The sequence below is a fragment of the Fragaria vesca genome, linkage group LG6 (assembly GCF_000184155.1).
Source record: "Fragaria vesca subsp. vesca linkage group LG6, FraVesHawaii_1.0, whole genome shotgun sequence".
NCBI classification, from domain to species: domain Eukaryota; kingdom Viridiplantae; phylum Streptophyta; class Magnoliopsida; order Rosales; family Rosaceae; genus Fragaria; species Fragaria vesca.
Window position 1 is genome coordinate 14,294,015 of NC_020496.1, and position 27,831 is coordinate 14,321,845.

The 27,831-nt window shown below is 38.1% G+C and overlaps 2 protein-coding genes across 2 annotated transcripts; both read right to left on the reverse strand.

The window, feature by feature from the left end:
• Positions 1-1,115: 1,115 nt before the first annotated feature.
• LOC101300934 (protein transport protein Sec31A-like) lies at positions 1,116-11,495 on the reverse strand. The gene is made up of 22 exons (XM_004303042.1): positions 11,010-11,495; positions 9,592-9,646; positions 9,369-9,491; positions 8,548-8,644; positions 8,428-8,464; positions 8,198-8,303; positions 8,055-8,112; positions 7,003-7,100; positions 6,730-6,849; positions 6,274-6,316; positions 5,419-5,528; positions 5,211-5,338; positions 4,528-5,086; positions 4,296-4,388; positions 3,937-4,122; positions 3,616-3,829; positions 3,087-3,175; positions 2,810-2,989; positions 2,508-2,639; positions 2,168-2,417; positions 1,768-2,006; positions 1,116-1,685 (listed from the first exon to the last, which is right to left on the reverse strand). Exons 1-22 carry the CDS (start codon positions 11,330-11,332, stop codon positions 1,590-1,592), a joined length of 3,336 nt encoding a protein of 1,111 aa, XP_004303090.1. The 5' UTR covers positions 11,333-11,495; the 3' UTR covers positions 1,116-1,589.
• A 7,926-nt stretch (positions 11,496-19,421) lies between these two features.
• On the reverse strand, positions 19,422-20,559 carry LOC101309757 (lactoylglutathione lyase-like). Its single transcript, XM_004305359.1, has 2 exons — positions 20,197-20,559; positions 19,422-19,679 (listed from the first exon to the last, which is right to left on the reverse strand). Exons 1-2 carry the CDS (start codon positions 20,557-20,559, stop codon positions 19,422-19,424), a joined length of 621 nt encoding a protein of 206 aa, XP_004305407.1.
• Between the last annotated feature and the right edge of the window lie 7,272 nt (positions 20,560-27,831).

Below are 27,831 nucleotides of genomic sequence, written 5' to 3' on the forward strand. Positions count from 1 at the left end.
CCGTAAAAACAATTTCCCACAGAATACGACTTAAATCCTACGGCCGGATTCTACATTAATTAACCGCCAAAATACCAAACTTCGGAAATTCACAAACCTATCCAAAACTCAACCAAAAATTCCATAACTCACTTCAATAAACTCCCCTTAATATTCCACATTTAAAAACATAAAAATCTCCCAACCAGCGGCGGCCGGAGGCCAATTCCGGCGACCTCCAAAACCTATGAAATTTTGACAGAATAATCTCCTCATCATGCTCTACAACTTTCCTGACCAGCACAAACCCAAAATCCAAGCCTAACTAGGGCAATCGAACACAAACACTTAAAAGCCCTATAAATTTCAACTCCACATTTCTCCTTACCTAGCTCAAGAGAGGGAGAGTCCTTTTAGGGCAAGGCTGCTGGGTTGGAGGGCTACAAAACCGTACCAAGCTTGCCCGGATTGGTGGCCGGAGGAGGGAGTTCCGGCGAAATGCTTCCCGGCGTCTCCGGCAGGATTTCTCCTCTTCCGGCGGGTTAGAGGCTCGGGGGCTAGGCCGGGGAGGGAGAGGAGGTGGCGGGGCTCTGAACTGGGATGGAGCGGCGGCAGCTGGCTGGCCGGACGGCGGCAACTGGTGGCTGGGAGCTTCCGGCGGAGAGAGAGCACGGGAGGGAGAAGGAAGAGAAAAGAGAGAAGAAGAGAAAGGGAGGAAAATGGGTTGGGCCTCCCAAAAATAATACCCGAATAAAAATTACCTTTTACTAGCTAAAATTTACTATTTTTACCGTCGTCGTATTTTCCTCTTACGAATAATCCTCCGCACATAATCGTCCCCGAAACCCCTCTAGGGACCAATTAAACTATTAACTCAATGACGGAGACAGTAAAATTCTTATTATAAACCAGCTAGTAAACAAGGTAAAAATATAAGAGTCAAGATGTGACATATTTTCTATTGGTTTGACGGGAAGAGCTCATCTTCTTAGGGACGGAGCAACTGCTAGCAACACAGATGAATTTCAAGGTTGTTAAAGGGACCGAGCAAGTGTCCATCAAAATTTCCACATCAGTGACCACAATGATCGCATGAATAGAATTATGATACTGAAACCAAAAGAGAAAAAATATGTTGCCAAAAGTGTATTTTATATATCCCAAATTGGCAAAAGAGTAAATATAAAGCAAAGCAAGTCGATCACTTTCATCAAAATTGAAGTCATCATTCTGATTTGTGGGTTCATATAATGAAATCACAAAGGTGGTACACGTTGATGGCCAACGTAACCAGACCACTAGAAATGCTTGAAGCAGCTCTGCAAACATCCTATGCAACTGTGAGAAAAAAGAAAATCAATACTATTTCTGATAACTACAAATATAAAATAGAAACAGTCGACAAGTCCATTACTGTCCAGATACTATCTTCACTAACTGCTTTGAAACCAATCACTGGCCTACGAAAGTGATATTGAGACCAAATTCCTGAAATCGAAACCTATAGATGCTCTCCTTGTGTGCACAAAAGATGCAACAACTCCTGCACCAACAAGCCTTGGGCCACATGAAATTTCAAAAACCAATCAATCTGACACTCGGGAACCTCCTTAACTTAATCTCACATTTTGTCTGGTCTTGATCATCCGCTTGAGGGTTGCAAGCCAAAAGTTGCATTCATCCCACTCGGTAGTGGTAAGATGTATCTAATAAGGACGAAACCAAAGAAAATTTAAGCATATATTCATCGTTTGACATACATAAGGGTTGAAGTCTCCATTTTAGTACCTGAATTGTTAGCGCAGTGTTGAAATCACCGTTATCCAGTGCCTGGCACAGCTGCACAAGATTATCAGCCGCATTTTTAGATATGTCTCCACTGTTAAGTTTGGCAAACAATGCTCCTATCTTCTTCGAATTATCTTCTATTTCACGCTTCTTAGCTGGGTTCGCACGTGAACCTCCCAACGCTTCAGAGGTTTCATTGAAAAGTCTCCCTAGTGTTGCGATTATGGGCTTTTGGTGGGCTGTTATATACCACAAAAATGCACTCAAGTTAGAAAATTGAAGTAACTTGTCTTCTTAAGCTGCAATATGAAGTTTGCTTCATATAAAGATAGCCCAAGTTCAAAGGGAAGCAAACCCCCACAGAATCAGAAGGTTTAACCAGATTAAAGCAAAAAATTACCAGGAACTTTTGAAGTATCAGCTGTCTGTATGGTAGGTGGTGGAGCTGGAGCCACAGACTGTCGAGCTGGAGCAGGGGGACTAGATGGCTGCAGAGTCCCCTGAACAACTCCTGGATTAGTGACTGGCATAAACCCACTTTGTGGAGGGGGCACAGATTGTGGCATCTTATTTCCGGGAACTGGATTGACATGTGATTGATGAGGAGCTCCTGAACTAGGCCCTGTTTGCATATGTTGAAAAGCACCTCCCTGCTGTAGCATAAACAGAGAAAACATTAGAATATACATTGTGGAGATGGTTCAGACCTTTAATTTAAAATCAAGTGCAGATCTACAGACAGGATACAACTGAGAACCCAGCGAGTTGGTGTTGGCCTGCTGATATTTTTCTCCATTTAACAAAGCAGGAGGAGTCGAAGGAATAAAGGTCGCGGGAGGCTGAGTAGGTGCAGGAGTTGTATAGAATTTGTCCTACAAGAAAAACATATACAAGTCATATGAAAATGTTCCTTGTATACCACGAACTCAAGGATTAGAAAAAAAAAAAAAAAAAACTAATTAAAAAAATGACTTGTAGGTCTAAATTTAGAAACACGATATTATGAAAGAATATATATATTAATAACAAAAGGCAAAGGTACCTTTGGTACTTGAGGTGTTTGGATAGGAACAAACATGTTAGGAGGCTGTGATGGAGGCTGTGACGGAGGCTGGTGGAAAGGGGCGGGAGAATATCCATGATACGGAGGATTCGCAGGTTCAGGATAAACATCATACGTATTGCCAGGACCACGAGGTTGCACATGTGTCGGAGTTGGTTCCTACCCAATTTAATAAGAAAACGTTCAAGATAAAGTTAATCCACAATGAAGACACTTGTTAGGCAACAAAACAACGACGACATATCTGAATGAACACCTGATAATATGAAACGTTCCCTGGCCTGTAAGGGTTTGGTTCTGGATATATATTAGCTGGTGCAGGGTTTTCAAACTTGGCGACTTTCTCTGTTGCAGCAAAACAACAGATACAATCCATCAGTGGTGATGAATAATGCAGGTATGAGGAAAAGGCTTCATATTTGAGATATGTCAACATCAAGTGAATCTTATATCATGTATATATAATAACTTTTACACAATTGATAACAATCATCATATTATTATTGATGGCTGCCGAACATGATCTTCAGCAAAGAAATAGTACATGAGGCTTCTTTATAAAATAAAATAAAAAATAAAAACATTTTCAAAAAAGTTCGTACAAATAATGAAAATTTTGAAAAGAATAAAAAACTAAATAAATAATTATCGCCTGAGCACCTGTCAAGTGCTTCCTCCTACAAAAGATTTTTGCCACATTTAAAATGTTCTTTTCGGTCTTCTAGAAGTAACACAAAGAGGCCCCATAATGAACAGCAAATACAGCATTTCCAAAAAGTACATACCAGGTTCTGTAGAAAGAGCAATACGATCCCTTAAGATCACAAGTTCAGGTGGCAATTCATCAGTGCCCAAGAGTTTCAGGTACTCCAGTGCTGTTGTTAAAAGACCTTGACTAGCTAAAATTTCAGCATATTTCTCAACAAGTTTACACAAAGATGCACTAAATCGCTTCTGTCCAGTTGCCAAGGCAAGTACTATAGTCTTCTCCATTAATTCCTAAAGCAAATACATAATTTTGTCAAATTCAAGTCCTGAAAGCTTCGATGCACTATAAGATACAATATATGTATATATACACACATATATATATAAAACAAAGTTACCTGAAGAAGGTCAACATAGGATCTCCCTTCGTGATCAGTTGTCAGATTCCTTGACCAAATATCTACTGTCTTATCAATATTTCCAGCACATATATAACAAATAGTTGCTGCGAGGGTATTACCAGCAGCTATAAGTCTGGCAGCAAGCATATTACACAGGTCTTCCCACGCCTCTACTGATGAAAACTGTTGGATCATGAAAAAGAAAATGACATAAATCACATATATAGCAATTGTAAGTGCAGTTAAGAAGACTCGGAAATAGTTATGTAACACCTATTCAAATGCACATATGTTCTAAAACTTCACTTATTGCATATATAATACATTTTATCAGACTATTCGAGCATGGAACTTACACTACAGAGAACAGCAAGTGTTTCCTTCCAGAATTTGAGGGGTCTGGTGTTAACAAGACTTGATAGATCATTGCTCACCATTGCAGAAACAATCTGACAGCAAACAAAGGTTCCGATTTCAAAAGATAAATCAAAATAATTATTCTACCATATTATTGTGACAGAAATCATCACATGTAAAAAAATCACGTGGTTTACTGCCTTCAAGGACAAAAGAAGAAGGTTCAAGTACCTTAAGGTAAGGTGAATGGCTCAACTTAAGGTATTGATCCCGAGTGCTCTCCCACAATGTAGGACCACCAGCATGAGCAATAACTAAAGCATCAGCCATTTTATTTGCTGACATGCACTTTGCAACAGCCCCTTTATAATCTCCTACAGCTAAAGCATGTTGAACTGATTCATCAAATGATGGATCAGCACTCTCTTCCAGTTCATCATGTTCTTCTTGAACTTGGTCTGTAATAGGAACTGTGTCCCCCACCACAAATTTGTCACCAGAGGTTGAATGAGGAGTGTCAGCTTTAGGACTAGGAAGATTGTTAAAGAAATCTTCTCCATTGTCAGAAGGAAAAATTGTAGTTTCCTTCTCATCACCCAAACCAGCTTTGTCAGTTGTTGAATCCTCAATCCCAGGTGCATTGACTTCTGCAGATAGATTGTCTTCAACAATTTCTTTTGTTTCCTCAGGTACAATGAAACCAAGATGTGTGATCAGGTTTGTCCTTGCAGTCCCATCATCTTCAAACATAACCCTTAATAATCCCCATGTTTCCCGGTCATCAGCAGTCCTGGCAAGATAACCATGAAAAATTGAGGCCAAGAACAAACATGATAAAAGAGAATTGAAGGGATAGAAATGGTGTCTCTCCCAAGGCTGATGAAAATGTTAATTTCTTATGGTAAATGACATACTCAGACTCCTGTGCCTTCTTGTCACATAAAGCCCTGAGTGAAGACCTCTCCCCATTTTGTATTGCACTTTCAAATTCAGATGAGCGATCCACCAAACTTTGTTCAGTAACCAAGCTGTGCACATAAACCTGGAAAATAAAAAAATAAAAAGCTATAAAGTGCATCATAAGTTCACAAAGCCAATGCAGGCAGCATACTAATAACTTACCTCTGAAGCACCTGCACCAGATGAACTAGGGTGAAAGGACACGATCTTGCCTCCAAAACCAAAAGACGCCCCAGCTGGTCGCTTGTACCATTTTGGTGCTCTCAGAGGCCCTGTGTAGAAAGGAAAAACACATGAGCTTAGAGAGAGAGAGAGAGAGAGAGAGAGAGACAGAGAGAGAGACAGTAGCAATAGGCGACACTCCTTCCAGGAGAACTTGTTGAAAATAAAATGCAGTTTCAAAATATCCGATCTTACATTATTCCATAATCATTTCTTAGGACCATTACGAATACAAGTGAGGCGTTGTGGGTCCCTTGGCACTAAAGCTGAAGCTTTTTTCCGTTTCTTTTGAATATTTTTCATTTTTCGAGTTTTGTATGATCATTGATCCTCATCTATTTAACAAACAGAAGTGTCGGTACCTATTATACCATTACACAATTCTAATCCGAATCTAAAGCTGCAAGACATAATTTATTTAATGCTTCCGTATTACAATAATTGGACAGATGCATTTTGGTAATTCCTGTGATTGGTAATCTTTGACCTGAAGGTCATACAATCATTGTCTGATTACCCCTCAATTTCCTAATTAGGTGTTGACCTGAAGAAATCCAAAAGAACAGAAAAAACGCATATAATCAATTATTTCAATGTTTTTTTAATTTTCCTATAGTATACGCCAGTCCTAACCCCTGAATCCATCTTGTCAAAGAATCACCAAGAATTATTGCCAGCTGGCAAAACAGAGGATGTGGGAATACCGGAAAACAAAGAAGGAAAGAGAAGAAAGAAAAATGCTAATACAACAAAAGAGTACTAATAACATGCAATTGTTACAAGTATGAATTATACCAGCACCAAAGTCGCTCTCCCCCACACCATATCTACTGCAACCCTGTGGGGAAAGAAGATTAACCACAGTAAGTTCACTCATCAGAATACATGCTTGTATTCCAATTACCAAAAACAAAACAAACAAAAAAACAATCCTTCCTTCTTCAAATTTTGAAACAAAAGGCTGCACACCAGCTAATAATGATGGCCAATCATGAGTTTTAGTTGTTCATCAATCATCAAACTTAGCCTAAGCATTCTTATCAAATAAAAAAAACTTAGTATAAGCATTCACCAACAATACTGTTGGGCAGCATTCTATTTAACTGGTCACTTCAAATGCTTTTGGCTCACCAATCTCAATGTCAGATTCCTGACTTCAATTTTTGTTCTTTCAATTCGTATCCATCAAATATCACACTGAGAGGATTTACATTACATAACTTTAAAATAGCAATAAGAAAAAGGGCATACCTCAATATTATAAATTCCAATTTTTCCATCAAATGAAGATGCTGATATCACTCCAGGTACTTTTGGATACCAGTGCACATCGAAATTCCAGTGGGTGCCTGCAGGCAATTCACATACAATCTGGACAAACATACAAGAAAACAGTCAAATTAAACACCAAACAGTGCACCCCACGAAAAAAAAAAGCAGATTAAACTGACACCAGAAGTGAGGGGAACAATTGAGGTTGAGTACAAAAAGCATTGGTCTGTGCTGAGGAGAGTAAAGTAATACCTCTGCAGAAACTGTGTCCCAACAGATAGTTCGATTATCCTTGGCACATGTTAGCAGATAAGAGCTGTCGTTAGGACACCATGACATTGCAATTACACCTGGGGTAAGATTATACACATACAATAATCATTAGCACATCTAATCAACACGGTGAAGTTGATGCTACAGTAATTAACACATTCCGAAAAATGAGAACACAATGCATAATAAAAAAATCTTCGGCCACCATCGGAAACAACTATTCCCCAATTTTACATTTTAGTCATAAAATCAGAAGGGTCTTTGAATGTAGTGATCCTTTCTCCCACCTCCATTTGCATAAACAAGATAGGGTAAGTGTCTATAGCAATGACTAGCAACTAGAGGTTTTGACAATGTCCTGATCCTTTCTCCCTCCTTTTTTTCAAACTAATAGCCTCATACCCATGTGATGCACGTGTTTGAATAGAAGAAAAATGTGAATTTTTTTTCCACCACCTTCTTTCATTTTGTTTTATGTTTTTTCTTATAGGATAATCCATTTTAAGTGGTTTTTTCAGTATGAAGGGTAATTCAGGCAATCCACAATTTGGTGAAGTTTTTCTGGTTTGGCTTTACGGTAGTAGAGATGACCTAGAATAAACGAAATGGGGTGTACTATAGTAAGAGAAACACGAGCTGACCAGCAAGTTAGGATTTGACAGCTGGATTATCTCAGCCAACTAATACAGTTCCATAAATACCCCTTTTTTTCTCCAAACTTGAAGGCGGTTCAATTTTAATCTCAGCAATTATTAGTAGTCCAATAGTACAAAGGTCAACAACAGAGAACAATGACAAGAGAGCAAGTTACATAGAAACATTTATTTCACAAGCCACAAGTCTAATAATTAAACTAACCCATAAATACAAAGGTTAACAACAGAGAACAATAACAAAAGAGGGGGGTGTAACAGAAATTCCAAAACTTATGGCATCCATACAGGGCAAAGATAATTCCCAAGCAAAAGGGAAAGGATTAAACATATCACAACAACAAGTAATAGGAAGATAAATCATATTGCACATGTTACCTTTAGTGTGCCCCACAAACTCTTTAACTGGTGACATTATATTACGCATATCCCAGAGCTGCATAAACTAAGAAGTTAACATGTTTGATCCCTAAGACATTCTCATGGCTAGACAAATGAAATATCATGTGCAAATTTGTTACCCTGAGAGAAGGTGAACCGTCGTCATCTGAAGCAACAACAAGCTGAGTGGCAATATCAGGATTCCACTGCAAAACAGAGCAACGTCTTCTAACTGAATCCGTGAAGCTGTCAGCAAATAATGTTAAGTCAAGTCGTTGAAAGGTTGTTCACATTTGTGCAAGAATGCGAGATCAGTTAACAGTAAAAATAAAAAAAAAGAAAGAGAGAGAGAGAGAGAGAGAGACGTTACCTAATCACTGGCTTTTGCTTTTTTAGGTCCCAAATCACTGGAAAAGATATCAGATGTCATTTTCTGAAATTAACTGCAATCTGTAGCCAACAAATCCTTGAACAGTATAAGGTTACTCACCAGTTGTCCCATTATATGAAGAGGATGCCAGTATATGTTGGACCTTGCTATTCCAAGATAAAAATGAAATCTCACCCTGGGCAGCAGAGCCACTTCCCTGCATGAAGATCATAAGTTAAGGATCAATAATGCCCAGATACATAACATTCTCAAATATTTAGAAAAGTAGAGAGACAGATCTTACTATGGTAGAGGAACATGGTAACAATATATGTTTATATGCCTCATCAAGTTACATATAAAAAGAAGACTCTCGTCCTTCCCAGCTGTCCAGTTCTCATTGCTTATTTTATTTCTTTGAAAATCCCACATCTTTATCATAATTGCTATGCATATTGTAAAAACTTTTTTTTGTAGAACTTTCATTAAAACGAACAAGAGAATAAGAAAACTTACAGATATTCACGCATTTACATATTCAAGATCCAGTACATAGTTCTTGCCATAAATATTGCGCGTACATATTTATATATGTTAGCTGTCCAAATATACATGGACGTGTATACGAGTCCAAAGTCCAATAGTTTGTCCTTTAAAACAGAAAACAGTTCGAGAAAAATCGTGTTTTACATATTCAAGACCTAATGCTTTACTTTTGCTACAAAGTCACATATTGTGCATACATATTTATATATGTTAGATGTCTGTACGAGTTACAAGTCCAATAGTTCGTCCTTTACGAGAGAGACCAGCTGAAGAAAGCTGTGTTTAAGAGATTATGCCCTAGTAGTGCATTTCATGGCATATTAGAAGAAAAGTGTGTGATGCATTCAGAGAAAAAGAATTGAACTTCGACAATCCGATAACCGATCAATACAAACCTTAAGAGGCGGAAACTGAGTTGGCTCAGTAGGATTAGCCAAGTCCCAGATGCAAATTTCACCATCGTCGGCCCCAGATGCAAGTAAATGTGGTGTAATTGCATTGAATTCAAGACCACGAACCTAAAATAAGAATAATAAAACAAAAGCTTTAGAAGGTTAAAACATGCCACAAATCATCAAATATCCTAGCACTGAAAGAATCTAAAAAAAAAAGACTTACTGGCCCCTTATGTCTGGTGAGATGCTCAACTGAAGCATTTTCCCCCGTCTTGGAACTAAGAATAAGCAACAATATATTAAGTTCTTTCTAAAGCAAACCAAAGAAATACTATAATATTTGAAGAAAGAAGGTGGCATAAATAACAGTAAGAGACAAAACTTAACATGAGCCACAAAGTATTGCAATTTCCCTAATATTCGAGATCCCTTGGCCTTTCTATTTGATTGTATTGACAGGCCCCAGGAATAAAATAAAATATATACACATGAGCACAAAAGTTTCATAGATAGCAAACTATTCAAGTAAAAGTACACTTATCAGCAACCCTGATACACAAGAAAGTATAATTTAAATGAACATACATAATATAATGGAAATCGTCAAACGAAAAACAAATTTCATGGCATCATACTAAAAGTTCCAGGAAGTAATGCAATAGCTTTATAAATGTTTAAAGCCTCGTCTACCTTGGTCATATGATAATATACAAGGAACACATGAAAAAAACTATGGCTAGAATCTACCACGTCAAGTTTTATATATCTTACTACTTAGGAATACGTTCTATAATAGTATTAAGAGTTGATAGTATTAAGAGTTAATATTGATGTACGAGATCAAAGAACACCCCCACCACCACCATTCTATAATAGTATTAAGAGTTGATAGTATTAAGAGTTAATATTGATGTACGAGATCACAGAACACCCCCACCACCACCACCAAAAGAAACATGATAAATATAGGAGGTACTGAACCAGTAATTATATAAACAAATGACAAGTTGTTGAGTTATGAAGCTACGATGTGTGCTGGAAAATAAAGTGGGTAGTTTAAACCTGAGTTTTATTAAAAGAGAAAAGAGGTCATGCCAAACCTATCTTAACATGGAAAAATTTGACCAAGATGTCTGGATCATATAACATTTGTAATGCCACCTCTAGCAGCCCAAAATAAATATGCCAGAAGAGAGTACACAATGTCCATTCGCAAAAGTATCATCATCCAATATCTACACTAAATTACTTGCTCAGAAACCATGTGACCTCATTCTAAAAATATAAAAAAATATAAAAAAACATATAAACCAGTGGATGGGGTCTTATGTTAGTCCCCCAAGGTCCAGGAGTAGAATGGCATTAATGCTCCACACAGATTTCTCTACATTTACATTACTCGCAGCAAGAAAGTTCACACACCATATCACTGAAAAAAAAACTAGAGAAAGAAATAGATTGTAAAACCAAATCAAAATGACTAATTGGGACAGATTCAATCACAATTAATCAAGCAGATCATAGTAAAACACAAAAAGACTAGAGAATTCGAAAAATTCTAAAGCCACATTTCGAAACCGCACAAAATCCGAGATTCGTTTCAATCCTAGTCGAAACCAACACGAAAGGCGAGAGAGTTACCGAATCAGAGTGAGCGGATTCCAGATATCAATAGTCCCATCGACGAGTCCACCGGCGATGAGGCCAAGGCCGAAGTCTTGAGAGCCTGATCCAGCAGCGGGCTTGGACCACGACAACCTGTTGAATCTCTCGGAGCTCGTCGACTCTCCGACCACCGGAAGATCACGATCGTCGGACTGTAAATCGAGCTTGAAGATTTCGATGTTGGCGGAGGAGCTGAACGACAGATCCACGGCTCCCGCCATCGTCCCGGCCGCCATGTACGGCGCGTCCGGCGCGACCGCCACCGACGCCGATCTGTTCACCCCTTTTATACACGCCATGGCTCAAGAAATTGTGCCAATCTTGGAATCAATCTATACAGAGACGCCTCTGGAATTGGATCTGGTGGAATTGGGAATCTGCAATTTCTAGGGTTTGGATCTGTGTGTGAGAAAGTGAATGAGGGACACTCGCTCTCTCTCTCTCTCTCGAAATTGTGAGGGGAGAGTTTGTGTGTGTATTTGATAATTGCAAATCGCTGGCGTTACACCGGGCTTGGCTTATGAGTCGTGTTTGCGAGTTTTGTAATCCTATGTGGCTCCGGCTTTTATTAGTGAGGTCTTTGTAGTAACGAGGACAATCAGATCGTGCCATGTGTACACGACTTTAGGCTATTTGCTTGAAACTTTTCTCTCGTGCATCGGATTTTTTTTCATTTTTTAAAATGTGAAATATTTAGAGAAAAAAATCCAAAATAATAAATTTTGTAAAATATAGAAATATTTAGAGAGCAAAGATTCTTTCTAAACCGTCTAGTAATTTTTTTTAATTAATAAACAACTCAGATACTACAACGAGTCACAATTGTAACTTGAATTCACGACCTCCCACATATAAAGAATGGACTCATGTCACTAAATCAAATGGTATTTGGAATCTGTAATGTTTTTGAAAATGATTTTTAAAAACTAAAAATTAAAATGAGAAAGTAGGACATTAATTGTGAGAAATTGTTTTATAGAAAAATGTTTTAGACAACAAATTATTATACAAAATGAGATCCCAAATGATGTGGTAACTGCCAAATCAGCCTTTGGTATTGAAAATTATTAATGAGGTGGAATTTATTTATCTTGATTTATTATTTGTATTACTTTTAATATGATTAAAATGCAATCTCTTCTCATCTTATATGAGCAGTAACTTCACATCTTATATGAGCAGTAAAACCGCCCTCCCCCCCCCCCCCCCACTATATCACATTGTTGTATACAATGTGACTATTGTATACATTTGATATAATATGACTATTGTTAGAGATGGTGATTATGGGTGAGAACGATGTCTCCCCTTAGATATGTTATGGTTCAACAGCAACAAACGTGGCCCGTGGATTATCTTTATACCAATATTATTTCAACTTAACCACATTTTAAGCGTGGCCCGTGGAAATACAATTAGGAACGATTCACCCACTTATTAGTTATATTTTATTTTATTTGTCACTTTTTCAATTTAGGATCTATTCTCTTCAACACGCCTGCTCACGTGCAACCTAACTTTTAAGTCTACACGTGAAACTGATAACAAACTGAATCCGGACCCCATGACAACGGAAAGAAACCTAAACCCGGACCCCCAACAATAGAAGAACTAAACGGGCTAATAATAACCAAAAGAACCAAACTCCAAAGTACCAAACCCTAGGTCATGCCCCCCGGAAAGAACCAACTCAGGCTCATGGAGACTTAACTGGAGAAGGAACCGCTCTGAGACCATGTTAAACAACGACAAGTGTGGCCCGTTGATCATCCGTGTACCTATATTATCCCAACTTAACCACATTTAAGATGTAGAGTTTAATCATAAAAGACCTCGGTACAATTAGAAATGATTCACCCACTAATTAATTATATTTTATTTGTCATTTTTCCAATGTGGAATCTCTCCGCTCCAACAATTATGATTATGGGTTGCAGCATTAAATTATGGAGCGAAGGGGTTATGGGTAGATTACAGAAATTACCGGATGACCAGGTTAAAAACTCTAAGAATCAGGCTCTATCAACTAGTTCATCAAGTGTTGTTATTGACAACCAAAGATCTGCCATAGTTTAGCTTGATCAAGTTTGTAGATAATTTCACGGTGGCATGGTGAATTAGGATTTCAGATGAAAAACTAATATGAATTTAAGTGTTTAAATTTGTTGATTAAAGCTAATCAGAAAATCCATGTCACCAAAATATCAAAACAAAAGTGATGACATGGCTAGTGCCACATCATTTGGTATTAATTTTCGGTAAAAAGTTTTGGTGTATGTAGCACTCTAACGTCAAATTGATCTTTTCATTTTTTTTTTGTAAAAGTTGAAAAAAAATTCATTTTTCACTAACACACACGTAACACTTGCTTTCTAAATCAACTTTTTACTCGAGGCGTCATAAAAATTGGACAGAGGCATGTCCTTTAATAAGAATATCACACATGTGATACATGCTTGCCGAAGCCGAATGAGCTTTTTTAATGGAGGCTTCATGAAAATTGGACGGAGGCATGTCGTGGATATTAAGTCTTCAGTTTCACATTGGTAGAGTTGAGAGTTTGGGTATCACGTTAGCTTTTCATTTAAGTGCTAGCACTAATGCTGAATTTTTCTTTGAGGAAAATTCAGCTACGGTCCCTAAACTATTGTGTCAAGGCCAACTTGATACCTAAACTCTTTTAAACTATCAACTGATACCTAAACACTAATTTCGACTTCAACAAGATACCTTTGTCTATTTTACATGACAGAACCGTCTACTTGCTGATGTAAGAAGCACATGGGACAAAAGAAAAAAGGCAAAATATACTTTTTAGCCAAAACTTAAATCTAATCCAACCAAACCCAATTCACCTCCATTTAGTTTTGCTGATGAAACACAAAACAAGGTTACTACCTTAGCTTCATGATTGATAACCCGAAATACCCACCCTCCAACATAACATGAATAGGAGTTCAACGACGGCCTATTTTAGACTGGAATCCACTCATGTAAATGCAAGTGAGAACCTTCAATGTCCTCGAATGTATGCTTGAGCAAAATCGAAAACTTTAACGATCTTCTCTGTTGGGCTTCCCTTTCTTGCGGTTGCCTTCCTCGGAGGGAAATGTCAAGACCTTAGAATCCGATATCGGTGCTAGAAATAAACCGAGATGAGCGAGCTGTTCCAATGTCGAGGGTCGAGAGTTAACGAGGGCTGACAAGATGGGTTACTAGGTTGGTGGGCGAAGTCCCCCCTCGGCGTCATTAGATGGCTAGGAGGACAGGTTTGATTCCTCAGTGGTCGGCAAACACAGTGGTGATGCGGGTGAGGCTTGATGGTGATTAATTATATGTTCACCCATGGAGGAGAGGAATGAGAGAATGTCAGATCTAGTTTCCTTCTTCTATGTTCTATCTATTTTGAAAGCAAAAGGCCATAAGCTAGCTTGATGGTTTGATAAACACTTTTTTTTTTTAGAATGATGTATGTGTGAGATGATCGATAAATCTTAATTTTTTATTAAGGAAAGGTAAGTAGTGTAGCAGAGATAATATAGAAGATATAAGATTAAGATTTGGTTGTGAGCGCAAAATCCTAGAGAACATGAAGAACGAGAATAAGAGGAAAAAATATATAAAGAAAAAACAATGAACTAACAAAAATGGGTAAAATAGTCATTTAACATTTTTTTTTTACATGTTTGCCACGTTGGCAAACAAACGGATCCGTCAAGAAAAATGGACGGAGGTATCTCAAAATTAGTGTTTGGGTATCACGTTGATGGTTTTTAGAGTTTGGGTACCAAGTTGGCATTGGCACAATAGTTTAGGGACTGTTGCAGAATTTTTCTCTTTTTCTTTATATTTATAGTCAATGGTGGTTAATCATTCTTTTCCGGGAAAATTTTAATAACAGTACACGAAGTATGGATGATTGATAATTAAGATGAATATAGTTTCTATAATATCATAATGGTGTCTGAGGTTAAAACTATGACCCAACTTAAGTACATATTGTTAGTCTCTCAATTAGTCTGTTTGTTTTCCGTTATATTTTTTTAGGGCAAACTCATATTTTTATGAATGAAACAAGAAAAAAACTCATATACAACTGTGGACACCAAGATTTATCTCTACACCTATTGATTATCTGCTCCATTACTATCACAAACCCATCTCCTCCACCATCGATTACCAACCACAAACAAAGTTCTTGAGGGAATCCATTTCTTCCAAAAACAAAACCAGGATTCTCTCAATATGGACAAAATCTGATTTGGTCTGTGTTCCTCTTATCGAAATTCTGGGCAATTTTTTGTTGTTCTTAAAGTCAATCCAGTTCATGAGGAAGAAAGCAAGAATCTTTCTTGTGTTCATGAATCATGACTTGTTGAGAAAGAGAGAGATATAAAATGGGTTATGGGTTTTAGATTGACAAATGGAGAATGGATGGAGGGAGAAGGGAGGGAGGGAAAGATGGGTTCTTTTTTTGGTATGAAAGAGAGATGAGAGGGTAAGAGTACTAAATTAGTCTTCTAATAAATAAATAATTACATAATTAATATTGACAGTGTTAAAAATGGTGTGTACCTAAATCGAGTAGAGTTTGTAACGTCAGACAGCATTGTGATATATTAGAAAGTATATATATTCACGTCGGTGAATCGTGGTTTGGTTGGTTAAGGTGTTTAACTGACAACTTTGAGGTCGTGGGTTCAAACCTTATTGACATATGTAGGGTGTGTGAGTTACTGAGTTATTAATAAAAAATAATAATAAAAAAATAAAAAAAATATTCACCTTAATTCTCAATCACTCATACTTCATTACTGTTTTTCCCTTCTTTTCCAGATAAACAAGGATCTTGCTCCTTTAAAGCAAGGAAGTTGCGAATTTACGTAAATTTCATAAAATCAAATCTCTTAGTCTAATCTAACGGTCATAACAATTGACACATCGCTCCTCCACTTATGTTAGGTTTTTTATCTAGCTCCCTAGTTAACTTGCCGTTAACTTTAAAAGAAAAAAAAACATGTGGAAATGTCGAATTTCTCATATGCATCAAGTTCCTTCTTGTTCTTCATTTTTTATTCTTTTTCTCTTTGCTTCCATGACTGCGTCCTATATCATCATCAATCCTATTTTCATTTTTTTTTATCTAAACCACAGTTTTCATTAAAAAGAAGATAGCTGCTTAATCAGCTTGAGTACAATCAGAGATTAAGGCATTGCAAATGAAATTTGGAGGCCTACAAAACCATATACCACTATTTTATCTTCATAAGCTACTGCAGCTAAACGATGAGCCACCCCATTGCACGATCTAGGGATATGACTGATAGAGACGCCTGAAAAGGACTTCATCAGTTTTTTATATCATCTATAAGACATGCTTCCTCCATAGTTTCATGTTGAATTACTCGTATAGCTGACACAGCCTCAGAGCAATCCGTTTCATCATCAATCCTATTTTCATAATTACAAATAAAAAATGGTTTGAGTATAGGATTATGGTTTGGGAAATAAAGAAATGGGATCGATTATCAAATTCTATTTTCTCGAGTATATGATTAATTTTCATGGATCAAATAAGTAATAGTTATTGTTATCAGATTGATCATGAATCATCAATGTCAATAAACTCATCTTCAACATTGCAACCACCACAGGTGGTCGAGTTGGTAAGAGTTTAGGTGTGGAACTCCTATACCCAAGTTCAAAACCCGCCGACGCTGATTGGAGTTTAAATTCTAATCTATTCTTGGTTGCTACTTGCTAAGAGGAGGAAGCGTTTTGACATGACCTCTCGGCGTGGATTAGTCTTTAGGACAAGAAAGGCTTTAAGGATATTGTCGTTAAATATTGAAAAAAATCAACATCTCAATAGAGGATAAAATATGACCTCTCATAGTGGATTAATCTTAAGCTTTGAGCTAAGATACCGTCGTTGAATATTGAAAAAAATCTTCAACATCTCAATAGAGGATAAACTATATATGACCTATCAACGCGGATTAGTCTCTGGGCCAAAATGGCTTTGAGGATAACGTAGTTAAACAAGAAATGAAATATTCACTCCTTCATCTGGAGAAAAGAAATATTTTCCTTTCTCTTCCAAAACAAACAAAAACAAAAGTAAGTTCAGTGTACATTTTAGTCTTCAATCATGGTTTGGATATCTTTAGATGACTACAGTTATAAAATTTCTTTCAAATCAACATTTTCAAAAGCCCTGATCAGCATCTTCATTCTTCATTTCCGATTATGAAAATAAAATTATGTATAGTTTATATTGAATTATGAATAGTTTATATCGAATTATTTATTTATTAATTTATTAATTAATACTAGTCTAAGAATGACTATGTATGCACATTCATGGAATCGAAGCAAAGAGAAATCAAGCACAAAGAAGAAACTTGACGTAGAAGAGATAATATTGTTAATGAGAAATCTCCAATTTTTTGTTTCGTTTTTTTTCTTTTTTTCATTTTTTTTTCTAGAGTTAACGGCATGTTAACAGTTAGTCCAAAACCTAACATTAGTTTAGGAGTGATGTGTCAATTGTCATCATCATTAGATTAGATTTTATGAAATTTATGTAAATTCATAATTTTCTCACTTTAGAGTAGGGCAGGGCATGGGCCGGGACGAGCTGGATCGACCTAATCCTGATCCCGAAATATATCACGGGACGGGACGAGACGAGACGAGATTAAGCTATTTTAAAACTGATCCCGATCCCGATCGGGACCGGGACGGATCCGGGCCCAAATCGGGATTCAACCTCGCTTTAAGAAAAAAAAAATCTGGACATAGGGCTCAGCATCCGTCGAGACTGGCTTCTCGCCTATACCATCAATTACAACCAAGAACACAAAAATCAAGCAAAACAAACACAATCAAAATCCGAGATAAGTAGATCTATCAAAGATGAATTTCTTTTTTTCCATTCAATAGTTACAATTACAAACCCCATATATGTAGATTTCACTAAAAAATAAAAAAATTAATAATTAACTTGAAATTCAAACAAACAATCAAAATCAAAGGATACATCAGGGTTGGTGCGTAACTAGATTCACTAGATTACTTGCAGAAATTTGTGTTGTTGCTGATCAATACCCCCGATCTTGGTCTCTTTGAACCCTCAAATGAACAACAAGTAAGAGAGATTGAGAGACGGAAGGGGATAATAGAAGTTTGTGAGATAGAGGGTAATAGCGAGAGCGAGATTGTGAGAGAGAACTCAGAGGAGGGATGAAAGAATTAATGAGAGGGAGAGAGGGAGAGGGATTCTTGAAAGTCAACAAAAAGGGTATCTAGCCTCACACGTGCATTCTTAAGTGACTGGGCATCTCTACTAAAGCTATAATTATAAGGTATATATATGTATAGGGATGGGCCGGACCGAGCCCTTACGAGATTTGATATAGTAATCCCAAAGCCTGTCCCGTTTTAAGATCACACTTTTTCTTCTCAAGGCCCGTCTCGTCCCGATTATTTTCGAAACGGGATCTCGGGACCGATTTTATATGCCTAACCCTACTTTAGAGGAGCCGAATCCGATAAACTAAACATGACTACAAAACATCTAAATACATCTGATGATAATCTTCGAACTCATCGTTGTATGATGTTTGAGAGCATCAATGAACAATATGGTATCAACTTCGACTAACATATGTAAGCCGTCACTACAAGCAACAACCCTCCTATTTCACTAACACACCAACTCATGGCTAATAAAATATAAAATAAAAAAAACTCATGGCTAACAACGTGTTATTGCAACCATCGGACATGCAACAACTCAGCAATAAAAATGTCTATTTCTTTCACTAACACTTTGCAACAACTCTGCAATAAGAATGTTTATTTCACTAACACACCAACTCATTGCTAACGATTACTCATTGCTAACGATGTGTTACTGCAAGACATCAGGTCGCTTCAAAAGATCGCCAGACATCATGTCGCGTCAAAAGATACACGTGATTTATCTGGATATCGAAGTGAAGCCACTCGAACTTTAGTTGGAAACTCTGAAAATTGCCCACAAAGATATCGATTGATGTAAAACGATCAATACAACGACTTCTCTTAATACGATTACTTCTCTCATCGATGAACTACAATCCATACAAAAATATAAAAACAATTTAAAGCATTAACTCACTACAACACATTCAAACAAAAGAAAGATCGAGAAAAACACAGAAAAAGAACATCAACGAAAGAACATGACGTATCCTATGAAGTGCTACATATGGTATATGAGGTGCTCGATCGATCTCTTGAGAGTCAAAAGAGGCACAATTGGAACCTAGCTACCCAATCAACTTCGCAAGCACTTAACCCTAAGATTACCATGTTGACCATCAAAAGAAAAAGCCGCTACAGTCACTTGTCTTCAGTACCATTGTCGCTCACATCCATAGGAGGATTATGTCTATCAAATGGCAGCTTTATTTTGCCCATGGAACCTGCAGGAACAAGCTTGAGATTCTCACAATTGCATATCTCCACCATGAATCCATCTGGGTCATTGAAGAATAATTGATCAATTTTTGCCCCATTTTTATCATCCTCCACTGTCCTCTTCATGTACTCTATGTTTAGCTCCTCCAATTTCTTCACCATTGCATCCATGTCCTCACACTGCAACCATTCAGAGTTCACAAATTACCAAACTACCATGTACATAAACCAGTATTAATTGAACATCATCATGATATATATATATAAATATATATATGCTCATTTGAAATCGAAACTTGAACAAATCAATATATTTTGGTTGGGTTACGCTCATCCCCTCAAACTCAAAGCCAGCTAGCTAGTATAAACAACTTTGTCTTGGCCTATTCAGGATTTTAGCTCGAATGTAAAACTCTGCTCCATGCATGGTAGAACCAACTTAAGACTTGTATTAAAGGGATGCAACTATAAATATATTAGAACAAAACACTAGCTTCATAACATTGAGCAACTAAAGTGTCGGGATGGGTACGCATAAGAACTTTGGCTTTGAGTATGACCAAGAATCATTTCCATGAAAGGTAGCTGTTGTTTATATCAACTCCAACAAACACAAAACCATACAGGTAACAGGACTAAGTTGTGTGTATAATTAAACAAAGACGTGAATACAAACTTTTTCAATGAAAAGGAAAACCTGAAATGAGATGTGGTTGTCCATGGGATCCAGATGATTTTGATGAGGTAGCCTATCCTCATCCTTGGACTGCACCAAGTGAATCCCAACTCCATAGTTAAACAACCAATCATCGTCGAAATCAAAAGCCAGTGGCCTCTCGATCTTCACAAACCCCAAGACTGTAGTATAAAATTTTACCGACTCCTCCACATTACTACACAGCCTCGATACATGATTCAAGGCCATTAGAGGAAGTTGGTGCTCTTCCTTTTGATCTTTCACTCTATGATCTTCTTTGTCATGGTTCTCCTCAATGTTTGATAACTTCTTCTTCTCTTGCACATTAGTATCTTCTTCCTTCCTCTGCTGCGTCTGAGACATTTTGCGTTCTCCTCTCTCTGTTTCAGGCTCACCTAGCCACCTACCGCGGTGAAGGGGTTTCCTTTGTGTTTGGAGAAGGAGGGAACTGAGGGGAGTGGGTTTAATGTTGGTCGTCTCAAATTCTAGTAGGGGCAGATGGACGATGTGAGATATTGACAGGTGGTGAAAACTGCATGGGTAGGGCTTTACGTGTGAATTTTCTACATCTGCCCTGCCACAAGCTGTTCATAACTTGTATGCGGTGTCAACATGCAACTCTCACTAGCAGAGTTTTATATTTGGTGTAAATGCTGCAACCCAACTCAACGGTAGAGTATTCTTTTTTGAATTTTTCAGATTTGATAAGATACCAAAGCTCTACCCGGAGTTGTAATGGACATCTGATTTAGAACAATGGTGATGCAAGTTCTGTTCCGGTTTGTTTGCTCTGACCAACACCTCATCAATTCATCATATCTGACTCACCTACTGACACAATGAAGACGATGAGGGGCTATCTCTGCTCACCAATCCCAGAGAAAGGAAAAGAGTTTGATATGTCTCCTCTTTCAAAAACAGATCCGCAGCAATATCTGGGCAACTTGAACCCATGAGCAAAATGTACTAGCAAAGTCTATTATGGCAACAGTGATTCTAATTTGGGAATCTACCAGGGTAACTAATGAAAAATGTTGGAAGTATAAAGTTCGATTGAAACACAAAACAGCCAATGAAACCATCAGCAAGGCGTAATAGCACAATCTCTAAAAAAGTAGAAATACTTTTAGCTTAAAAATGCTGTGAAAATTGATAGAAAGGTTATGACAATAGTTCATTTCATTTGAACAATTAAATCACAGATGCTCAAAAGTTAAGAACCAAAAAACGAAGAAATTAGAACTGTCTTAAGTATTCAGGATTATCAGGACATGTGGATCACTGGTTAACAAGGAGGTTTGAAAGTTAGAATGGTAATGACTGTTATGGATGGTAGGGCTGGCATTTTGTCCCGAGCAAACCGTACCAACCGACCTACCGCCCGAACAGTCTAAATCGGTTACCGACAATGTCGGTTTTCAATATTTCGGTATGGTATTACCGTACCATGTACTACGTATGGTACGGTTGCGGTTTTAGATTTCGTATACCGACGGTATACCGTACCGTACCGTAGTTTGTGTATTTATAAAAAGAGTAAATGCCTTAATGATACTAATTTTAAAGATTTATTGCCCACAATGATAATCTTTTCCCAATGCCCATCTCAATTGTTCATAAGGAAAAGACATTTATACCCACTGTTCTATTCCCACCACTCCTTTCTTATCTTCTTTCCCGATCACTTCTCACTCATCTCTCCTCTCTCCTCTCTCTTCCTCTCTCTCACCTCGACGAATTTCCATGGTGGAAGACAGCGTCGCCACCGACGCCCTCGAGCAAGGAGCATCTGCACTACACTGTCACCATCTTCCTCGACGACCGGGCCTCTCGCTTGCAACGATCTCTGGATTCATCTCGTCGGTGAACACCATCGGAAACGGTACCTCTGACCCGACCAGCTCGCCGTCAACCTTCATGTAAACCTCCCGGTAAGCTCTGTTTCCTCTTCCGGTGGTCAAATTGTTCATCGTGATGTACAGATTTAGTGGATTCAGATTTGCTTGGAAGGGAAATCCGATTCACTTTCGATTCTGAACCAGAATCCTCGGTCGCCGGCGTTGGAGATCAGGACGATCAAATTGGTAGGCTCCTTAGGAACAATCCTCAATTTTCGTGTGATTTGTATTTTCGTATGATTTGAATCTCCATGATCCTCAAGTTTCAACCACAAATGTGATTTGAATTTGGAATCATTTGGTTTCTTACCAAGGATGTATGTTTGAATAGTTTCGGATTGAATAGTATGAGTTCATTGGTTTTACTAATTTACTACCCCCAGTAAATTTTGTTTTTTTTGTAATTAAGTTGATTTTTTCTTTGTTTTATTGTGTATTATGGCATTTGGAGATACTGTTTACAAGTTAACTGCTCCTATTAGAAGTTTACTAGGGGTAGTAAACTTTAGTAAAAAATTTACTACCCCCAGTAAACTTTATTTTTTCGCATCTAAGTTGATTTTTCTCCATTTTAATGTGTATTATGGCATTTGTAGATACTGTTTTGCAAGTTTACTACCTTCAGTAGAAGTTTACTAGGGGTAGTAAATTTAAGTAAAAGTTTACTACCCTCAATAAACTTTATTTTTTCGCATCTAAGTTGATTTTTCTTCTTTTTAATGTGAATTATAGCATTGAAACTACTGTTTTGTAAGTTTACTACCCCCAGTAAAAGTTTACTAGGGGTAGTAAACTTCATTTTTTCGCATCTAAGTTGATTTTTTTCCTTTTCAATGTGAATTATGGCATTGGAGTTACTGTTTTACAAGTTTACTACCCCCAGTAAAAGTTTACTAGGGGTAGTAAACTTTATTTTTTTGCCGGTATGCTTCCGGCAAGATCCGGTGACATTTTTTTCAAAAAAATCCAGTGAGACTCTGGCGTCTCCGGCGATTTTCCGATCACCATCAATTTTCCAGCGACCGGTGACCGGAATCTGGCGGCCAGTGTCCGGTGTCCGGTGTGCTTCCAGGAAAGTCTTCCCTTTTTCTTTTTCATTTTTTCTCTTTAAATAAAGGTTAAGGGTAAAAAAGTCTTTTAAAATATCATTTTATTATATTTTAATAAAGATTTGTGTATTTGGGCTTAAAATAAGTACCTTGTATTCAAATGGGCTAATAAAAAAGATTATCATTGAAATGGGATTTTGATGAAGGATTAATGGTAGAGACAAAGAGATAGCAAAATAATCATCATCTTATTCATTAATAGGAGCCCTTTATATAGGGAATTACACAATACCAATATGGTAAGGTTATGAATACATAGATCTAGTCTAACTACATATCCTACTGGCATAAGGTCAAGGCACACATAGAGAATATCCTAGAACACTCCCCCTTGTGCCGCGCGCTGATATGCCGATGGTGCTGATCTGTTGCCTCGTCAAAAACCTCGTCAAGTCACAAAAACCCTGTGGGAGAAAAACTGAACCTTGATCGTAGGAGAAAAAGAGTACAACGCACCCTTCACATTTGATAGTGACATGTATGTATGTGTGCTAGACTCCCCCTGAAGTTCGCACCCCCCCTGATCTTTACATCAATCATAGGGCTCTTCCTGATTCTTACTAATCACGAAACTTTCAACAACTTAGCATGTCAATGCTTTTTAACATCTCTTCAAATGTGGCATTGGGCAATGATTAACTAAATCATGCCGTATTGTCCTCAAATGATCTTTTACACTTAGATCTTGAGGAGAAGGTCGCTTGTGAACTCAAAACATAAGTTCGTGCAGGAAATCAGATTTCCGCGCAGCATGACCTTCAATTACTAGAATAGTCGTAACTTCCTCTAGGAAATACATATAAACGAACCGTAAACGGTTTTGGAAACTAGACTCATTTAGCTTTCCAACCGTATATTACACACATTCTGGTTCATTAGGAGCTGTTCACAAAGTCCCGTCGAAGTTGACTGTTTTGCCAAAATCAGATTCTCGGACAGATTCGTCCTACTTTACGAAAACGGCCATAACTCACTCAATATGATAGGTATGATCAAATGGTTGGTGTCTCTGGAAAGTAGACACATAGACCTTTCCAATGGTACCAATTTCACCATTTTCCAGTGAGTGAGATTTCCTATAGGTCCCGTGGAAGTTGACCTACAAAACTTGGTAGATTCTGATTTCGCTTTTGATGTGTCTTTCTTATGTAGGGATAGAATAAGCCTCAACCTTTCATACCATTAAGTATTGAAAAAGGAGTTACTACCATTACATTGGCGTTGCGTGGGCGCATAGCTACACTTAGCTTTACAACTTTTCATAGCGAATGAGATGTCAAGTCTTTCGTATTGTGTTGAGTACATTGATGCGTCTAATTGTACTTAGATGAGAACTCCATCTCTTAACACATATTTGTCATCTTGCTTTAGACAAAACAACGGATCTCTCTTTAGAGCAAAGACCTTGACTAATCATGGGAGTATATGTAGGCCTCACTAGTTATAGAGCGCCTAAGCCGATTGATGGAAAATCATCATCAATACAGTCATCGAGTGCCTTATCGAGACCATGTCTTCCCAAGATCTTTTTCTTCGGATGTTGATACATATTGGCATCTCTTGATCCATCAAGAGTCCATGTAAATCCGGAATGAACACGCAAAGGCATAATTCACCATATCCCTTCCAAATCAAGTAGAGTCTATGTGCGTTTCAATACATTTAGCAAACGCATGCTCCTGTGGTTTGGAGCCACTTGATTCGGATGAATGAAGTCCGTTTAAGATCTTCATGTATATCTCTGATCCCATAGAGATGTTATTATGACCATATTCATAGGCTGCTTGTTCAGTTATTCGGAAACTACCAAACTGACAAAGTAGTGGAGTTCAATGACATCCATTACGAGAGCATATCTCATCGTAGTTGATCCTAGTGCGTGTTAGTGAAAGACCTTGCGCCATAAGGTGAGTCTAAGCTCTTACTCTCACTACGCTATCTAACAAAGGCATAGTTGATAGGGTTTAGCTTGCGGTGTCGGCATCACCTGCCCAAGGACCTATCTCTTTGTTAATGTTGGATCGCATCTTTCCATTAGGCCAATCAACTAAGTTGATATCCATCAACGAAGGTTGGTTCGATAGTAGACTCATTATTTCACGTCCTCATGTACACTAGTGTAATACTTGTAGAGATCTCTATATGGATTGGATTTGACATTGAGGCGTCCCCCAACGATAACCACAATTCAGACTTCATGAGAGGGATTTGAGTATCACTGATCAATGGATCAGGTTGTGCCAAACTCGCTTTCTTTCTAGTGCAAGACAATATCGAACCTAAGGGCCTCCCTCCTTTTAGGGAGCCACACGGCCTTGTGACACCAATTTTGCCACTATATGGCATCACCATATCACCATCCATGGTGATGGCGTCAAGACCAACACTTTTTGTTGGTCGCGCCATGTCCTTTTGTAGGACATCAATCCTTGCAGACATATTTGCAGCATGTGATCTTGTCACTTTAACATTATAAGCATTTGGGATCAAGATGAGACTTAGTGGGGACAAACCACGACAATTCACGTCGTTCCACTTGAACACTTGTGTTCTTATCTCCCCCTAACGGTGGGAATATTGTCTCATCAAAGTGACAATCCGCAATTTAGCGGTGAATGAGATCGCTTGACAAGGTTCCTATATATGCGGATTATAGGTGGAGGTTCATATCCAACCTAAACTTATTCATCTCAAAATGACTCATCATTGTACGCAATGGCAATGCGATTTGACACCTAGAAATAACATCTAGCGGAGCTCAAGGATTGGAGATCCGTTTCAATCCTGCCGAGCTCAAGGATTGCAATTTCGTGTCAATCCTGGTACACAGTCACGAGCTGGTACAACAAAATTCAATGATGGTGGGTCGTAAATGAATAGTAAAGCTGCATGCAAATATTGCATAGCCCCAAGACGCAATAGAAAGAGTGGTGCGCATCAATAATGTTCGAGCGACAAGCTAAAGTTGCTTGGTCGTAGCCTCGGTGAGACCGTATTGCGTGTGAACATGGGGTACAGGACACTTCAACTTACATCCCGATGAACTTCTTTAAAGAATGGGTAGTGAGCCCGTAGAAGTATAAGCAACATAAGCAGTAGATAATAGTGTAACACGTGACCAGTGTGCTAACACTTCAACCAACACCATAAAGCATAAAAGGTGTCCGCAAGTTGGTTGTATCTATCTACATAATTGTATGTAAGAATAGAATGTTCACTTTTGTGTTATTTAGCATAGGAGGGTCTCACTCCTAATTTAGCTAAAGAATAGGCTTTCAAAACGAGCAATGAGCATTGCAGGAGGCCAATGCAACATCGAGGAAAGGCCGGTGCACCTCAATTGCTTGAGGAATTGACCGGACGACCTCCAGGAAGTTGGAGTCGTGTTCGGGTGACGTCAATGTCCCCCGGGTCACCACCATGCTTCATGGTGATGCTAGGTCTCGAATGTTTTCGTTTTGAGCGGAAGAATGGATGTCCATGAGAATTTCTCAAAATTTGGATCATTATATCTCTTCCAGGTTGACCAATTTAGTCAAACCAAAGCCTATATGAGTCAGTGTCCCAAATATCAGGTTTGGCGACAACATGAGATTCGATATTCGAATCATAGTGACATACAGTCCACTAGATTGACTCATGAATTTCTCCAAGATGCGCTTCAGTCCGCATTCATGAGAAGGTATACACAAAAGAATTCTTGTTCATTCTCACAATGTGTTTTCAAATGAAAACCATTAGCATGAATGTCTTTAAAGCTCAACATGGTTCCTTAGAATGTTGTGGATAGTTCCACTATCTGCGAAGCACTCAATGTCTCTATGAGACATAACTACAAGGAGTAGATAGGCGAGTAAATAATTCTACTTGAACCATTTAGAAGGATTGAAAGAAGCTACGAAAAGCTGCAATCCCGAGAGTGCATAAAAATTACCGCGCAGAATGACCTTTGCGCACTAAAACAGCCATAACTTTTTCGTTAAAATAGATATGGACGAACCGTGAAAAGTTCTGAAAACTAGACTCATAGAGCTTTCCAATGATATAAAGCTCACTGTCTGGTTCGTTCAGAGCTGTTCACAAAACTCAAACGAAGTGGACTGTCCAGAAGGGACAGATTGCTGTTTTTCGCAGATTTGGCATGTGCGAAGCTGTGAAGCTTGCAGGTGGCGTGTAGGCTTTTGCCTTAGCCAAAAGTGATGTGTGTATGATCAAAACCAAGTCCTTTTGATCGTTCTAAGGTCGTAAACTCCATGACTAGTTAGCAAAAGCTCCCTGACATGAACATAAACTAACTCAGAGGACCTAGAGGATCCGATTATGATGATAATTTTCCAGCTTTGATAAGTCTTCAACGTCTTTTGCAAGACGGCAATTGGTTTAATAGCGTAGGGGGATCCAAAATCAAAAGCTTTCGGTAACTCCAAGTCAGTATGACCAGGCATGTCCGTGGAGGGTCGGTAGTGCGAGGCACACTTAAAACCACTATCTCCTTAATTTCGGACAATTCTAAGACATCACACTGAGCTTGGATGAGCCTAGTTGAACAATTGATAATGAAAAATCCGCTATAGGTAGAAGACTTAACCAGAAACACATGGGCGATCCTCCTTGAGGATGCAGTGCCA

Coding starts and splice junctions, on each gene's coding strand:
- LOC101300934 (XM_004303042.1), bottom strand. CDS start 11,332: ATGGCGTGTATAAAAGGGGTGAACAGATCGGCGTCGGTGGCGGTCGCG. Junction 7,101..8,054: donor GTTTGTGGGGCACACTAAAG/GTAACATGTGCA, acceptor ATCTTACCCCAG/GTGTAATTGCAATGTCATGG. Junction 5,529..6,273: donor GGAGAGCGACTTTGGTGCTG/GTATAATTCATA, acceptor CTTTCTACACAG/GGCCTCTGAGAGCACCAAAA.
- LOC101309757 (XM_004305359.1), bottom strand. CDS start 20,559: ATGTCTCAGACGCAGCAGAGGAAGGAAGAAGATACTAATGTGCAAGAG. Junction 19,680..20,196: donor ACAACCACATCTCATTTCAG/GTTTTCCTTTTC, acceptor GAATGGTTGCAG/TGTGAGGACATGGATGCAAT.